Below are 17,961 nucleotides of genomic sequence, written 5' to 3' on the forward strand. Positions count from 1 at the left end.
TTTACTCAAGTAAATTTTGAATTCCGGACTTTTACTTGTAAACAGAGTATGCCTACATTGCAGTATTGATACTTTTACTTAAGTAAAACATGTGAGTACTTTTTCCACCACTGGTATAATGTGTGTTACAGTGTGCCCTCAAGTGTGACATATAATGTTATGACAAATGTTCCCTCCATCTTTCTATATCTATAGCCTGCTACTTGAACACAATATGTGCAACATGATACATCTTGCGCCAATAGCAATGTCTCCTCTTCAAAGAAATGCTTAAAATAATGTCGTTGGACCTACTGTGGTAGTAGGGACCCCCAGGGGAATCTATATTTGAAAATAGACCGATCTACAAGCTCACAATGGAACTTGTAGATCTGCTATTTCAAATAATCTTGGAAAAAACGTTTCCTGAGTCTGTTTGATTGATCATGTTCATGTCTTGCATACAACCTTTTAACAAAGCAAGTTCTAAGACCTTTTCTACAAAGCAACCCCATCAATTCCAAACTCCTTATTTTGGAAGAAAAAAAGATTACTGTCCATTAAGGAGGGAAGTTGGGTGATTGCCCCCAATGATGTCATAGACATAGATAATGAACCTGGCCTGTTTGAATCATAGTACCCATAAGGTGGATATCAGCAGCCCTTTCTCAAACAATAGCCTATCTTTCACATCACTGGCCACACACACACACACACACACACACACACACACACACACACACACACACACACACACACACACACACACACACACACACACACACACACACACACACACACACACACACACACACACACACACACACACACACACACACACACACACACACACACAATAAAACGGGAGACATGCATGTTCAGAGGGTTGAGTTGATAGTCAGATGCTCTGTAGACATCAGTGTGTGTCTGTCAGGCCTTATTGCATTAGCAGTGTGTCTGTGCAGATGCACATGTCTGTGGTGGCTCTTCATTCGCCTGTGGGGGTGAAATCACTAATGGAAGAAGAAGTACTCAGATTTGTTTTACTCAAGTAAAAGTACCATTTGAAAATTCTCTTTGGGTCTAATTTTAAACTCGGCAAGGCCGACGACTTCACAATCAAAGTGGATGACAAAGTTATAACAAGAAAAGTGGAAATTACCTACCCTAGGTTCCATTTTAGAGGGAAATCTTTCCAGTGATAAAATGGCAAAGAGTGATCAAAAAAGTCAACCAAAGAACACGATTTGTGTATAGGATTTCCTCTCTGGTCAGCAAGAATACTTTGAGTACTCTAACAGGGGCCCTCATCAAGGTCACTTTGATTATGCATGCACCTCATGGTACCACAACACCACTAAGGCTTTAAAAACAAGGCTCCAGACATCTCTTGACGCATTGTGAGCTTGTAGATCTGCTATTTTAAAAAGATTTTTATACATTTGAAAACTTGTGAAATGGGACATTCTGCATAATGAGTACTTTCTGCTTTTGGTACTTTGGGTACCTTTTATACCAATACATTTGTACTTTTTACTCAAGTAAATTTAGAATTCATTCATTCACCAACATTTTGGTACTTTTTCCACCACTGCACCTCTACTCCATGTCTTAGTATGCAAATCTACACAAGGCCATACTGTACCAACCAGTTTATCACTGTCAGGAGGAGAGGACACATACAGCTTGTAGATCTGTTACTTTTGCTATTTGCTATTTATATATTCAAAATATTCCACATTTTATTGCAAGAGTTTTTGAAAATAGCAGATCTACAAGCTCACACCTGACAGAGACCATATGCAGCAAGAATAGCATTGGGCAAGGAGCAATAAAAAGTCAAATATCCCCCCCTACTGCTCAGAAATGTACCTATAAGATCACATTGAAATGCATACAACATTTGTTTTTGTTGGTGAAATATAAAATTACTGTTATGAGAAAATAATATTTAATGTTTACTGTTTTTCCTTTTCATTTGGCGATGGGTTCCCAGATTGGGGATTTATTACTGGAGGAAGCATCTTCTGTCACCTGGTGGACATCATAAGTAATGTTGGCTTTTAAGTTCAGGTTCTATAAATTGACTTTAATTCTATTTTATTGGAGGACAATACTGTTACTTTCTTGCCTTTCAAAAAAAGGAAAAGGAAAGAAACTTGTAGGACACATATTAACAGAATTTTAGGTAACGTAGGCGTCGAACTCAAGAAGTTCGGGCCGCCAGCAGCCATCAGTTCCACCACAGTAGATGGCAAATATCAGCCATCATGACAAGGACATGTGAATTAAAGGTGCCATTCTTCATTGTTAATCACTGCCATGTCTCACCCTCTCTGGCAGCCAAGAGGAAGGTCTCTTGGCATCTCCACACAGACACACACACACACACACACACACACACACACACACACACACACACACACACACACACACACACACACACACACACACACACACACACACACACACACACACACACACACACACACACACAACATGGTGGTGGGTTGCACATGGATGTAAATCCTCACTCATGTGAGAAGAATACACACAAAGGAGGTACAGCAAGCAGTTCTATCTACAGGTAGTAGGCCTACTTTCAAACATTTTGGCCCCATCAGAAAAGATGTTGTTTCTCCCCAAAATAGCAGATCTACAAGCTTACAAAGCGACACGTTGTGAGCTTGTATACGAGCTATTTTTGAATAGCTGGGGACCCCCCATGGAACCCTGCGAGTCCCCGGACCCCACCTTGAGAACCCCTGTAGTAGCGTTCAACATTCAACTAGAGGTCACTTACCTCTACTCTGTTCCATAAGTTTGATGTTGTGATATGTGTTACCACTGTTCACAGCAGCAGGCATCTCTGTGGCAAACAGCTGATTGTAATCAAATAATCACATAGCAAGTGATTGTTATAATGAGCCTTGTGCCATGTTGTAGGGCAAAACACATGAACAACAATTGTTCAAGCACCAGGGCCGGACTTACAGTTGCAGCCCACCCTAGCGCAACTGGGGGGGCCTCCGATTTTTGGGTGGAAAAAATAAATAATAATATTATACTTTTTTTATAACCGAAATAACCGAATTAAACCCGAAATAAAAAGAAAAACCTGAAAAAAACAGATTTTTTTTCGCACTCTAGCCCACGGGCCTCAACTCCTATAAATCCGGGCCTGACAAGCACATTTCTGTTAATCTTCAAATGCAGTATACGACTTAAGGGTCATGATAGGAACAAAAATGAAAATGTTGTTCTTTGGGATCAATAGCATAATTCTACTACTACTACTATTAGTATATGGAGGTATGCAATGGAATCGAATCATAATACTGAATAGAGACCCAGTGCACTGAGACCAGAATGGGAGTGTTTTGGGTGATACAATAATATATTTTATATATAGGCCTATTTATTTTGTAGGTTCAAACGTTTTTGAAAATAGCACAACAGCAGAATGAGCTTGCAGATCTGCTACTTTTGGCACAGGACAAAATTAAAATAGGACTTAAGTGATAAAGCAACACTTTTGATTTGTGTGTCCATTGTCCAATGAGAGAACAGAATCAAATACCATTCAGAGTTTTAAAACATTTTCTGCAATATGATTACATTCTATTTTCAAGGACATAATTGTAAAGATTGAATTGGATTATTTTTTTTAAACCACAGAATATAGTAGTTTGGTTTGTTCTGCATTCAGTCAAAGCAAGTTATTTCCCTTAACATTTTTAGTGCAGGGGAATGAGGGGATATTATAGTCTTATGACAGACATTTCATGCACCTCAGAAAGGGTTGTCTCTTCACACCTCAGCTATACCAAGCAGACCACGGTGCGTCTCATGTAGCAATAAGAGGCAAAAAGGTACTGGAGCAATTTTTATTGCAGGTGCAGACGAACATTAAAATTGTTACATCTTCATCAAAATGTTTCCTTTTTTACTTCTTATTTCATGCACCTCATCAGATCAGATGGAGTTAGGGCTATGGTTGTGTATCATTAGCCTGGTAAACCCTCCCTCCGGAAATCTCAATTCCATTTCATCACTCCAGGAATCAAATAGAAATTAGATTTCCGGAGGGAGGGTTTACCAGGCTAGTGTATCATCTGCATTGCAAAGAAGAATACTGACTCTGCTTAAGTTTTTTAATCATCTGTAGAAAGTCTTTCTATCTTTCTCAGTTTCACTGTGGTACAAAAGAAAAACAACACTTATCTATTTACACTGTAAAGTTCATAATGATGTGTCATTGGAATTGCATTCATATTTACACTTACATTCTATGAACATACTGTATGTCAATTGTACACCTTTTTGCACACTGCTATGTCCTTCAGTTATGCTTAATATAAGCAGATTCAGAAACTTGATTTTTGGTTTTCAAAAATCAAAAGATGTTATGTTGAAATCTTAATCAGACAGCGGTGCGGTTGAGTTGTTTTTCACTAGACACGAACAAATCATTTGAACGAATCATTTGAACGAATCATTTGAACGAATCATTTGAACGAATCATTTGAACGAATCATTTGAACGAATCATTTGAACGAATCATTTGAACGAATCATTTGAACGAATCATTTGAACGAATCATTTGAACGAATCATTTGAACGAATCATTTGAACGAATCATTTGAACGAATCATTTGAACGAATCATTTGAACGAATCATTTGAACGAATCATTTGAACGAATCATTTGAACGAATCATTTGAACGAATCATTGCCGTGAACATGAACAAAATTGTTTGTTCACTGAAATGTTTTTTCCCACCACTAGAAACCAAAATGCAACGATGTCACACCTCTCTCTGAAAAGCCACCACACACACACATGAGCAGAGAGATGCCTCCATCAGAGAGAGGGAGGGGTGACTGGCGTCCAGGCCGATGCTAGGCGTCCGTGTGGAGAGGAGGTGTCATACTGGGCAGTGTCATGATGCACCTCCGTGGCCGCGCTGCCGTCATACAGCGGGGACCCAGAGGAGGAGGAGGAGGGGGCCGCTGCTGGGTGAGAGAGACCGGAATAATGGCTGCTGGACCCCCGCAGGAACTGTGAGCTCAGGCTGCCGCTCATCCCCCCCCCGGCCTGATGGGACGCCGGGCTCAGAGACGGGTTACTGCTCACAGACCACAGGCTGGAGTACTGACTGTAAACACAATGGACAGACAGAACATGAGACCTTTCAGAATGCAACAGAGTGACTCAAGCTTAGAATACAGCAGGGGTTTCCAAACTTGGAACATGGAAAGTAAAAAACAAACAAACAAACAATAAACAAGACAAAAACAGCGCCCTCTGCTGTTTTGGGGCGGTGAAACCGCCCCTATATGTGAGGTTTGGGATTTGCACCCCCCCAACCCTGCGCTGTGATTGTCCACCAGTGTACCCCCCTAACCCTGCACCGTGATTGGCCAATCACAGTCAATTCAGGACTGTGATTGGCTAGTGAAACATGACACATGTGCATAGCCCTATAAATAGGACTATGCACTTAAAAAAAACACATTTATGGGTTTTTTTAAGTTAGGGGTGTACAATGGTTGGTCCACAATATTACTTTTCTTTAAGTGAACTTCCATCACTGTGATGACCACTGTGACCACACCGCCCACTTCACACGCTCTGGGCCGAGCTCAATGCAGCACCCGTGCGCAAGGAAACCGGGGTTTTGGTCTGCCCTCAGCGCTCCACTTCCGGTGGTGCGCTTATGTTTTCATTCCCACTAACAATATTTCTACACGGAACACTAACACCACTTCTCCCAGAGAACATGGATCGTTTTGGTTATAAGCCCACTTGTTTCTATGATGAAAGAGCAAGTTAAAATGTGAATATCTTTCCGTGGTTTTGTCTGCTTCAAGGACGCTATTGTTAAGTGAGTTTCGGCTTGTTTTCAGTGGGATTGATTGGGAAGGGAGCGCACAGACAGTAAATCCCGCCCACTACATTTGATTGGGTAAAGCGCGGCCTGCTTCCTGGTCTGAAGGCACGCCCACTTGTAAGCTAATGCGTACACGACACGTTCTGAGCGGAGTTCTCGACAGATTCAGTAGCGTAGCTCTAAATCTGTTCTTGAGAGATTATTTACAGGGTGGCTACCAATATAAAGAAAATGAGTGCATCTGTGTCTGTCTTTGTGTATGTGTCTGTCTTTGTGTATGTGTCTGTCTTTGTGTCTGCGTGCGTGCGTGCGTGCGTGCGTGCGTGCGTGCGTGCGTGCGTGCGTGCGTGCGTGCGTGCGTGTGTGCGTTCGTTCGTGCGTGAAAGTGAAATCTGACACCGCTGTGCTCTGCCGTGTCTCTGTCTCTGTCTCTCTCGTGTGCCGTGTGTGTGTGTAATGGTAAGCCCTCATTGGCTGAGAAGCCAGCCAATGAGGAAAAAGTGTCAAAAACCCAGACTATTCAATCACGAGTCGTGAGTAACACAAAAAAAACGATTATGCAACCCGAGAAAATTAGCCCGACCCATTGTTCGGGGAACACATAGAAGGGTGTTTAGGGATGTTCCACAAACCTAGAGTTGTTAGTAGAGGTGGCGGTGTGGGCCATGGTGGGCATCATGTTAGAATGAGATGACATCTGCAGGCTGGACCAGTTATCATGGCTGGAGAACATGGAGAGACAGGCTGAGGAGTTGTCTGAATAACCAGCTGTAATGTAAAGAAAAAAGAAACGCCATGACTTAGCTAACCCAATTTTTTTTTTTACCAGGGAACTAATAGCTTTCTGATGGTGTCTCAGGTCAAATTAGTCTCTGATTAGAATCTGAGATAAAATAGAAATTAGCAGAACCATTGCATTCATTGCCATTCATTTTCATTGCATTCAAAACTGGAGTGTACGTTTTTACACTTTCCGAGGTAAATTAACACTCTGGATTTGACTGTGAAACAGGAATAGCCAGTGTTGGGCTAAAGCTACTTTAAAATCAGTAACAGACAGTAATAGTGTCCAGGTAGCTCAGTCGGTAGAGCTCTCGCCATTGAATTACAACTTTCTTGGTTAGATCCAGGCACTCTGCATATGAGTAGCATGGCAAAGAGACTTGTGAGTACTGGGAGCTGATGGTAGGTGTGGCGCATGTTATGATATTAGTGTGAAAATTTGTAAAATAAACGCTACAAATGGATAGAGAATCCTCTCTTTGACGATGGACACACTGCACTCAAAACTCATCTGTTTTGCTATTTTAAGTTGATGTGCCACTGAAAATGTAGTGATGTAGCTTTTGTCAAGCTACACAGCCAAAAAAAAACATCTTAAAAAGCAGCATCATTCTGAAGCTACCCACAAGCTACTGGGACATGTAGTTATCTACTGACCAACAGTGTGATTTCTACTGTATGTATTAACAAGAGTCACTGCTGGTTCCAATCAAGTTTTCAATGAATCTGAATATGATGACATGTCCATGGCATAGTGAAGCCTGCTCTTTTCACTGCACTGTCTCGGGTACTGTACATGTATATTTCTCATAGTGAAGCCTGCTCTTTTCACTGCACTGTCACAGGTACTGTCCACGTATATTTCTCAGACATGAACCATCTCACACAGCGATAATAAGTGAAGGTGTTGAGTGTAAATTGCTGCAGCCCCATTCTCTGCTAATAGAGAAGCCCATGCTGTTTACAGCTGTGGGAGCCCACTCACACACAAAGGCCAGAGGAATGCAAGACATTTCCCAGTCAGCCTCATTTGTTTGAGTTTCTAGTTAATGGCCAGGGAGGAAAGAGGTGTAATTCCTGGGTGCATAAAGGTTACGGTAGAGCAGTAACCTGAGGTCTGGGGGGGGCAAAGATCACAGGGGGGGGGGCTGAGGTAGTCTCGCGTAGCCAGACAACTATTCCACAATCTCCGAATGCTATATAGAGTCTGGAACTACACCTCCCGAAATCCGAGTAACGGAAGCTGGCATTTCCGGTCACGAAAATATATTTTAAAATATCTTTACATTTTATTTTTTGATTTCCATTTCTCCTAAGCAGCAAGCTATATACACTTAGATGATTTAGATTTATATTAGGATACATTTGCGCGACTTTAAAGACAAAACGGAAGTGGGGAGGAGGCTTCACTTCCGCTTTATATTTTAATCATGATCAGAGCTTCCGAGTCCCAGACTGTATGACCGGAGACATTTGAAAATTGTGGGAGTCAACAGTCTGGCCACGCGAGACTAGGGCTGAGGCCTGGTCTGTGTGAAGGTAGCGCAAACTTTTAAACATGAATTTATCTACGTGTGTGGTGGTCTCAGCTTTTGTCAGTTGTAAGGGGGGGACGGGGGGACACTCACTGGGGGTATCAGTCAATTAGGAATCAAATGGACCCTTAACCCGGGGGTGTTGTTTGCGCACTCTTTAGTTAAATTGACACTGAGGATTCTACAATGTAGGGTCCTACAGATAATAAATGGCATCACATGGGGGTTCTGTGGGTCGGTACGTATCAAACTGGGGGGCCTCGAAATGAGAACCACTGCGGTGGAGCAGTGGTTCTCAACCTGTGGGTTGGGACTCCCAGGGGGGTCCCCACATGATTTTTGGGGGGGGGGGTCCCCAGATGACAGTCAAGTGACAATTTCAGTAACCTTTTTAATGCCTAAAAAAGTTATAAAAGCGTTGCGAGGCGTTGCGAGGACAATTCCAAGTCCTTCTCAGATATGATTATTTGGGGGGGGGGGGGGGGGGGTTACGGCCTGAAAGGGTTGAGGACCACTGCGTTAGGGGTACACTCACTGGGAGAGCTGGTCCGGTGGGGGTACGGGCTGGTGTATGGTGCAGGCCGGTGGTTCCTCAGGGTGGAGTAACGTTCACAGCCGTGGGACGATGAGGAGAGGGACAGAGGACCACCATACTGGCTGTGAGGGTTTGCAGAGGGAGGGCAGATGGGACCTGAGCCTGCAGGGAGAAACCAGCCACTCACTGGCTCCACCAGAGATCAGAGGAAACATGGTCAGCAGTGTTGATTTCGTCGACTAAAAACTATGACGAAAAATGTTCGTCGACTACCTTTTTTCACTGACGAAAACGAAATAAAAACTAAGCTATGATGACTAAAACTAAGACTAAATATATTGACAATGTCGTCAACAAATACAAACTAGACTAAAATGTTAGTGAGGGACTAGTGGAGAAGAGATCCAGTAGAACTAAAAGACAAGTCATTTATGTTTGGTTGCGCTCGGGTGTTGCGCTCTGGAAAATAGCAGATCTACAAGCTCACAACGCGTCACGCTGCGACGCGTTATGAGCTTGTAGATCGGCTATTTTCAGCATGCAACCAAGTGTAAAATCAGCCATTGCGACATTGCTAAACTACATCAACTGTAGATTTAGTCGACTATAATCGTATGATATTTAGTCAGCTAAAACTAGACAAAAACTAAAACATTTCAGATGACTAAAATATGACTAGAACTAAATGGAATTTCATTCAAAGGACTATGACTACAACTAAATCAAAGGGCAGATCAACAATCAATCAACACTGGTCACTGGTTGGTGGACAAAGTACTCAACCCCAGCACTTTGAGTAAAGAATGTAGATACTTCTGGTCAAATATTACTCAAGTGAAAGTTGCGTGGTCAAATTTGTACTGGAGTATGTGCTGTTAAAAATACTTAAGTATTCAAAAGTACATGCTTTTAAAAAGACTTGGGTAAACAATTCATACATTTTCCAAAAAAAATAATAAATAATGAAAATATGCGATGCGTTGTGTGCTTGTAGATATGCTATTTTCACTATATTGAAATAGGGCTTAATATAATGTACTTTTTCCCTTCCTAGAAATAGTGTCAAAAGTACAATATTTGTCTTGGAAATACTGATTGAAAGTCAACTACTAACTAAAGTCAAATACAAATACTCAAGTAACTCTACTTCATTCCTTACTGTCTACCACTGAAGAAGATGACTTCATTTTAGTTTTTAAAAAATGCAGTGAATTAAAACATGGCTCATCAATGCACTCACATTGCGAATACGATGACTGTTGACTTTCATTGGAATCATCCATCATATCTTTGTGATCACTTCTGCTGTGTGAAGAAAGAGAAATAATTTTGCAACATAAGCATTGGCAGACTGAACCATCTCAGAGCAAATAAAACATATTCTTATGAAACAAAGTGGTGAAATGTCACAAATCTAGCAGCCTTACCTCTCTTTAGCATCAAGGAAGGCCTTTGCAAATGGGTTATATTTGATTTTAAGAGCAGTTACCTAAAATCAAAGAAAGAAAACAACATCATAATAATTATTATACATTGGCGTGTATGCCAAATGCTATGCGTAAATTGCGCACCTGAGGCCGATTCTACAAATGTCTTTTCTGAAATAAATGGTGCATTTATATAGCATTTATATGTTTCTATCAGTGGTGCTCAAACTTTTTCATGTCAAGGACCACAAAATTATATGCATTTGACCCCATCTCAAAATATTTTGTTCCAGGGACCCCCAGAAGCAAAGATTTGAGTTCAAAATGTTTGCTTTGAATTTTTTTTTTTTTTTTTCTTATAGCAGATCCACAAGCTCATAGATCTGAGCTCATGAGCTTGTAGATCTGCTATTTTTGAATAGCCAAAGTATAAAATAATAGTTAAAGTGGTTAAAATCGAAAAAGACACAGATGCTTTCCCGGTTTGAAAGGGTTAATACACTGTCACGTTACACCCAGTGGCTGATAATGAATGTTCGTTGGATAATATACCTCCTCGTTCTGGTACGCTGTTACAGCAATAAACTGTGTCTCTGGGAAAGAGTGGCTGGTTATCATTCTCCGCGGACCCCCGACCCGCACAATATGGATACGAGGCTCGTACTTGTGCAAAGAGTTTAACATGATCTGAAATGAAAACCAATCGACCGTCAGTTAGAAAAAAGATCAGTTCTCTATTATGCTTTATATGCAGTCTGTAGATCCTGGGTTTTAATGTATCCATTTGTATCTCTCAAGAGTTAAATTAACACAGGTGATTGGAAAGTTGCCGATCTACAAGCTCACGAGCTTGTAGATCGGCTATTTTCAAATGGCCCAATAGGGCTGAAGTGGGTAATGTATGTTTTGTAATAATAATCAAAATCTACAAAGTAACTAGTAACTAAAAGTTATCAAATAATTGTAGTGGAGTAAAAGTACAATATTTGACTCTGAGATGTAGTGGAGTAGAGAAGTAAAAGTATAAGAAATTGGAAATACTCCAGTAAAGTAAAAGTACCTAAACAATTGTACTTAAGTACAGTACTTAATGTAGTAAATGTATTTAGTTACTTTACGCCACTGGTTCCAAAGACACTGATGTTTTTAGAAAATGTTTTAAATTAAAATCTTCTTACCTGACCTCCTCCGTTGAGTTTATTGGTGAGTTTGACCTTGCTGAAGGACACGGGGTCTTTCATCCAGTGCGCTCCGAAGTTAGGAGAGTCCGGGTGGATGTAGACACAGCTGGGGGTCTGGGGCTCCGGCTTCCCCCCGGGGACCCACTCACCGTTCACATACTTCCACCGGTGGTTGACGTCCGCAGACACCAGGTCCAACAGGACCGAGTACATGGCGTTGGGGTCCAGGCCAGATATGTTCACTTTCAGCACGGGAAACATGCGCCTTTGGTGGGAAAGAATGGGGGGGGGGGATATTTATTTTAACCCATTAAGACCGGAGGCTGATTTTTTTTTTTAAATCTAAATCCTATAACATTTTTTTGAAAATAATGTAAAAAATATTTGTTCACGATTTTTCAAAGATAGCAGATCTACAAGCTCATAGCGCGGCACTCGGTGCCGTGCTATGAGCTTGTATATCTGCTATTTTTGAATAGCCAAAGAAATCTAAAGTGACACACTTTAATGGGTTAAATGGGTTAAAATTAATGGGTTAAATTAAAATAAATGTTAGATAATGTGTTTTGATGATGGTCTATTGCATGGTCATCTATAGTGTCTCAGGCCATTAAAAATCCTATAGTCAGGTGACTTAAGATCAGTGGTGTAAAGTAACTAAGTACATGTACTCAAGTACAGTACTTAAGTACACTTTTGAGGTATTTTTAATTTCCAATGTTCAGTACTTTTACTTATACATCTCCAGATGCAAATATTGTACTTTTACGGTGAGCTTGTAGATCTGCTATTTTCAAAATATTGTATACATGTGATACCTTGTGAAAAAGTCAGGTAATCAAACTTTACTTGCGTGAAAGTACAAATGTATTGGCATCAAAATATGCACAAAGTACCAAAAGTAAAAGTAGCCTACTCATTATGCAGAATGTCCCATTTCACAAGGTATCTTATGTATACAATATTTTGAAAATAGCAGATCTACAAGCTCACAATGTGTGCTTCAAGATTCATTGAGCTTGTAGATGGCTATTTTCAATTGGCCAAAGCTTTAGGGCTGCTGAATTTCGTTAATAACATGTTTTGTATTATAATCTAGAGTTTTTCTACAATGCAGTATTGATACTTTTACTTAAGTAAAAAAAATATTAGTACTTTTTCCACCTCTGGTCTCGGGCCTTTAAAAATCCTATAGTCAGGTGATTTAAGATATAGGCCTATAGCTAACAGATAATCTCACATACACTGCAGTGTAGGCCCGTACCGTAGCCCCATTTGGAACCTCTCTTCCTCCACTATATAGCTCCGACATGAGGTTCCACAGCGTCGGGTGCCGGCAGAGTGCGAAACCAGCGAATATTGGCCAATGTTGTTGATTCTTACCTTTTTCCGCACATCGCATCGAAAACGTAAAGGTCATCCCCCCTGCTTTCAGATGTTTGACACTAAAGCGGTAAAGAAAATCTAAGTGACGGATTGAAACAAGCGTTTAAATTGCCTTTTTAGCCCGCTTGTGCCATGTTTTCCCAATGCATCTTAACAGGAGCAGTACAGCGCATGCGAACGGGGGTTGACTGGCCACAGGCTGACTAAATAAGCAATTTAAACACTTCTTTCAACCCGTCGCTTAAATGTTCTTAACCGCTAAAATGTAAAACATCTGAGAACAGGGTTGACGATCTTTACTTTTTGGATACAATGTGCGGAAAAGGGTAAGAATCAACAATATTGGCCAAATGGCCAATATTCGCCGGTCTCGTCATCTGCCGCCATCCTACGCTGTGAAACCTCATCTCGGAGCTATAGCGGAGGCAGAGGTTCCGATTGGAGCTAATATAGGCCTAAATATATGAGTGACAAGAGGGGGTTTTCATGACTTCTATAAGACAATGATCAGCCACAGTTATTAAGATCGAAATAAAATACAGAAAGATTCACAAACAATTACCTGCCGTTCTTAGTAACTATCATTTCATTAGTGAGCTCCTTGAATTTCTGCCACAGATCGTGTTCGTCCAGGGACACTGTGAGCTCTCTCTCCGTGGGGTCGCCCTTCTCGCTGCCGGCCTGCAGGCCCCTCTCCACGGCGCTGAGGAGGTGGTCCACCCGGTCCCTGGAGGTCTTCCCTGGACATCCGCTGGCACCTGTGGCTATATGTAGGCCTGTCACAATTATTACATGATGGTCTAATCGCAATTATTTGAGATAATCGCCATATATATTGTTTTGCATAATGGTCATAATCGTTTCCATGTTGAACATTTTTCAAATACAAAAAAGGCAGACATAGCTAAACATACAAATAGCAGAAAATAGCAGATCTGCAAGCTTACAACATGCAAAAAATAGCAGATCTACAAAGCTTACAACATGTAAAAATAGCAGAAATAGCAGATCTACAAGCTTACAACATGCAAAAATAGCAGATCTACAAAGCTTACATGTAAAAATAGCAGAAATAGCAGATCTACAAGCTTACAACATGTATTAAAAATAGCAGAAATAGCAGATCTACAAGCTTACAATGCATTGCTTCCAGCTATTTTTGCTATTTTTACATGTATAGAATTATTAAATATGTCAATCATTTATTTGTAGGCCTACATTTAAGTTATTTGTCATATCTGCCCTGTGCAATTTTTGAATAGAAAGCCCAAAAAGGGCAAACAGAAATTTAATTTGTATTCACATGTTCCAATGTTCAATGGCCAAACACACAATTAAATCGTTGATCGCAATTATTTGAGTGACAATTAATCGTCAAGTCAACTTAAATGTGTACAGTCCTACCTGTGGCCATCCTGTCCAACAGCTCCAGGACTTTATGTCGTAGTGATCACAGGCCTTGTCAGAAAGTCAATCTGCCTCCAAATGGCTCTTATAATGTCCAAATGTAGTTGTGTAGATCTGCTCTAATAATGTCCAAATGTAGTTGTGTAGATCTGACAGAACAATGACATACTGAGACAAGTGGGATTCGTCTCCAGATATATAGCAGCAGTTAATAGTGTTGCCAGGTTTTGCGAAAGGAACAAGCAACCAGGTCTAGCAAAACAAGCCCATAAAAGAAGCAACGTAGGTCACATGATGAGCACTTTAAACCATTATGCATCGGCTATTTGAAAATAGCAGATCTACAAGCTCACAAGCGTCGTGACTCGTTGTGAGCTTGTAGATCTGCTATTTTCAAAGGATTTGTGTACATTTTATATGCTCTAGAAATTAGAAAATTTGTGAAATGGGACCTTTAATGAGTAGGAACTTTACCTTTGTACTTTTATTCAAGTACATTTTGAATTCCGGACTTTTACTTGTAACAGAGTAGGCTATTTCTATATTGCAGTATTGATACTTTTACTTAAAGTAAAAAATGTGAGTAGCCTACTTTAAATCCACACGTACACGTTAAAGACAAGACCAAAAAACGAACTACCAAGTTTTATAAGCAACTTCACAGGAAAGAAGCCAAAAGTCGCTTATAATAAGCCGACATGGCAACCCTGTCCCAACGCAGGACAGGACAGGGACCTGCAGAGAGAAGGTTGGCTGATCTCAGCTTTGATGTTTGTAAACTTGTCATCCATTGGTTAAAGGCGGCCATAACACTTGGGGCCCGTAGGTACTAGGCAGTGGTGGAAAGTAACTAAGTACATTTACTCAAGTACTGTAGGTACTTCTGTACAGTTTTGAGGTATTTTTTACTTTACTGGAGTATTTCCAAATTTCTGAACTTTTACTTCTACTCCACTACATCTCAGAGGCAAATATTGTACTTTTTACTCCACTACAATTATTTGAAAACTTTAGTTGTAATACTAGTTACTTTGTAGATTTTTTACAAAACATGCATTAACCACTTTATCCCTATACTGTAGATACTTCGGCTATTTGAAAAAATGGGACATTCTGCATAGAATTCTTTTTACTTTTGGTACTTTGAGTATATTTTGATGCCAAAACTTCACTCAAGTGAATTTTGAATAACAGACTTTTAACTTGTAACATTTTTACAATATTGTATTGATACAGAATCAATTACAGTTGAAATATTATAACACAATATTAAGGCTTCTATTGATAGTGTTGCTGCTAGTGTCTAGCCTACTGTAAAAAACGAAATAATAATAATCTGAAAATAATGTATGTTTGCATTTGACATAAATTGTGTTGATCTCTGAATAAATGTAGAGTGAATATATATAATTCACAATTATTAAATTGCACACAGCAGTCAGTTCCAAAGGACAGGCTGCATGTAGAATCATCCTCAGGTGTCTGTATCATCTGTATAGTTGCTCCACATCTTGACTCCATGGTCAATTATCTAAAAGAAAACCAAAGATGATATTGATATCATTCTCTGACAAGCTGTGACCACTTCAGCCCTATATACATTTTGGCCATTTGAAAATAGCCGATCTACAAGCTCACAATGTGTCGCGATGAGACACATTGTGAGCTTGTAAATCTGCAATTTTCGAAAGACTTTTATAAAATGTATACATTTGAAAACTTGTGAAATGGCACATTCTGCACAAACTGTGATGCAGTGTGGTAAATGTCTTACCTGCACAGGCCTTTGCTGACATACATCCTCCATGGACAAGGGCTCAGTTTTGCCGCCACGCACGCTATGCCGAAAGGCAGTCTGGTGGCTGTGCACGCACACACACACACGCACGCACACGCACACGCACACGCACACGCACACGCACACACACACACACACACACACACAAAATATTTTTCTAATAAAGGCACATTTACATCAAAGTTCTCTGTGTTGAGAGTGTAAAAATGTATAAATCCCATTTTTACACTCTCAGATATAATTTAAACCCTTTAGGGCGGCTACTCTCTATTGAGTTGATCAGGGTCCCCCACAGGTCTATCCTTGACCCCTTCATTTCTTCCCTCCTCCACACCAAATCTCTTTGCTGAAAATATTTGATCTACAAGTTCACAATGTGAGCTTGTTGTGAGCTTGTTGTGAGCTTGCAACTCACGTTCTGAGTCTGTGAGAGTGCACAAGAGTTATGGGGTCTTTGAAATTAAAACGTTTGAGAACCATTGGGTTGTGGTGTACCTTGGACATTTCATTTTGTTCAGGTCTTGGGGTGAGTCAGATGGGTCTTTGGCGGTGGTGGTGATCCTCCTTGACGACGTCAGAGAAGGCAGAAGAGGCCCAGCGCTTTGACTCATCATGTCATCTTTTTTGGAGTCAATGCTTAGAAACACAAGTGACATCTATGGGGGAGAACAGGACATTTTCTGGTGATTGATAAATCACAGAGAATTATGTCTCTAGAAAAGTCCGTCCAGGGGTGCTGTGGAATACTTTGATAATATTTGGATTTCATCAATATCACTTCAGTTTAACCAGCTATACTTAGTAAAACGGACTTGAGTTGCACAGTACTTAGTGCATTGTTTTTCTATCTACACCAAATGTCTAGAAAAAATAGCAGATCTACAAGCTTAAAACGTGACGCGTTGTAGAACTGCTATTTTTGGTGAATGCCCCCCCCCCCCCCCAGAATAGGGATGCTGGTGTTCAACTGGTTAAATGTTAAGTATAAAGTTATCTTCAATCTGTCCTATAATGGAAACAGATATTCTCTCAAGTTTTCCTCGTGACATACTGTGGGGGAAGATTTACATATTTACGTACCGTAATGTGACATGAATGAAAGGTTCTATAAAGTAATAATGTAATTCAGGGGTGCCATGGATGAAAAACATTATTTACAAGGGTGCCCTGAGCCAAAAATGTTTGAGAACCACTGCTCTAGAACATAGACTATGCAGCAGTTTTCACTTACATAATATTGTAAGGTCATATTCACAAATAATACTTTGTTTGGATATACGGGGGATTTTATGGTCAGTGTGCAAATCATGCCATGTTGCCATGGTGTCCTCTGAAAAACAAAATGTGGAAGACATCAGCGTCTTGTATGACAGCTATGTGTGAGCTTCCTCCATAGAGGACTCTGGTGTTGTGTGTTGTGGTTGTAGTTTTCGTTACTAACCAGATCTTGGATGCTTGGCTCCTCCTGCCAGTACAGTGAGAGCCTCTCTCTGTCCAGAAGTCTGGACCACCGGTTCACAGCAAGCAGAGAAAAACAAACTCTCTGGTCAGTTTGAGGAGCTCTATAGCTGCTGCTTCTGATTCTGTCTTATGTCTTTTTTCATCATTAACCAATTCAATCCGGGGACACGCATCTCTGTCATTTTTTATTTCTTTGGCTATACAAAAATAGCCGATAAACAAGTTCATACAAGTGCTTGTTGAGTTCTCTCTCCCGATTGGATACAATTGGTATCCTGACCTGAAAATAAATGTTCTGTTTACTAAACATCTGGAGAGACAGGGAGACCCAGCTGTTATTGAACACTCTAGCAACGATTATTATCCGAAAATAGAGCTATTTAACACAAAATAAGATATATATGTATACTGTATATAATTCACAAATAAGAACCTCTTGTTGCCTGGAAATGTCTGAATGTATTTTTGCATCTCACTTCATTGCCCTTGGCTTTGCTATTAGCTGAAATACAAACCTTTTGGAAAAAGCCATATTGGCAAAGGATCTATCACGCATTTGCCGCAGACGTCTCAGG

The 17,961-nt window shown here is 40.4% G+C and overlaps 1 protein-coding gene across 1 annotated transcript; it reads right to left on the reverse strand.

The window, feature by feature from the left end:
- Nucleotides 1–4,843: 4,843 nt before the first annotated feature.
- tbxtb (T-box transcription factor Tb) lies at nucleotides 4,844–13,320 on the reverse strand (the record flags this gene model as incomplete). Its single annotated transcript, XM_080448658.1, has 8 exons — nucleotides 13,283–13,320; nucleotides 11,332–11,599; nucleotides 10,706–10,840; nucleotides 10,154–10,215; nucleotides 9,967–10,028; nucleotides 8,727–8,912; nucleotides 6,506–6,641; nucleotides 4,844–5,138 (listed from the first exon to the last, which is right to left on the reverse strand). The coding sequence occupies exons 1-8, from the start codon at nucleotides 13,303–13,305 to the stop codon at nucleotides 4,844–4,846; spliced, it is 1,167 nt and encodes a 388-aa protein (XP_080304784.1). The 5' UTR covers nucleotides 13,306–13,320.
- Between the last annotated feature and the right edge of the window lie 4,641 nt (nucleotides 13,321–17,961).

Source organism: Gymnoscopelus braueri (genome assembly GCF_963280865.1).
Source record: "Gymnoscopelus braueri genome assembly, chromosome: 14".
NCBI lineage: Eukaryota > Metazoa > Chordata > Actinopteri > Myctophiformes > Myctophidae > Gymnoscopelus > Gymnoscopelus braueri.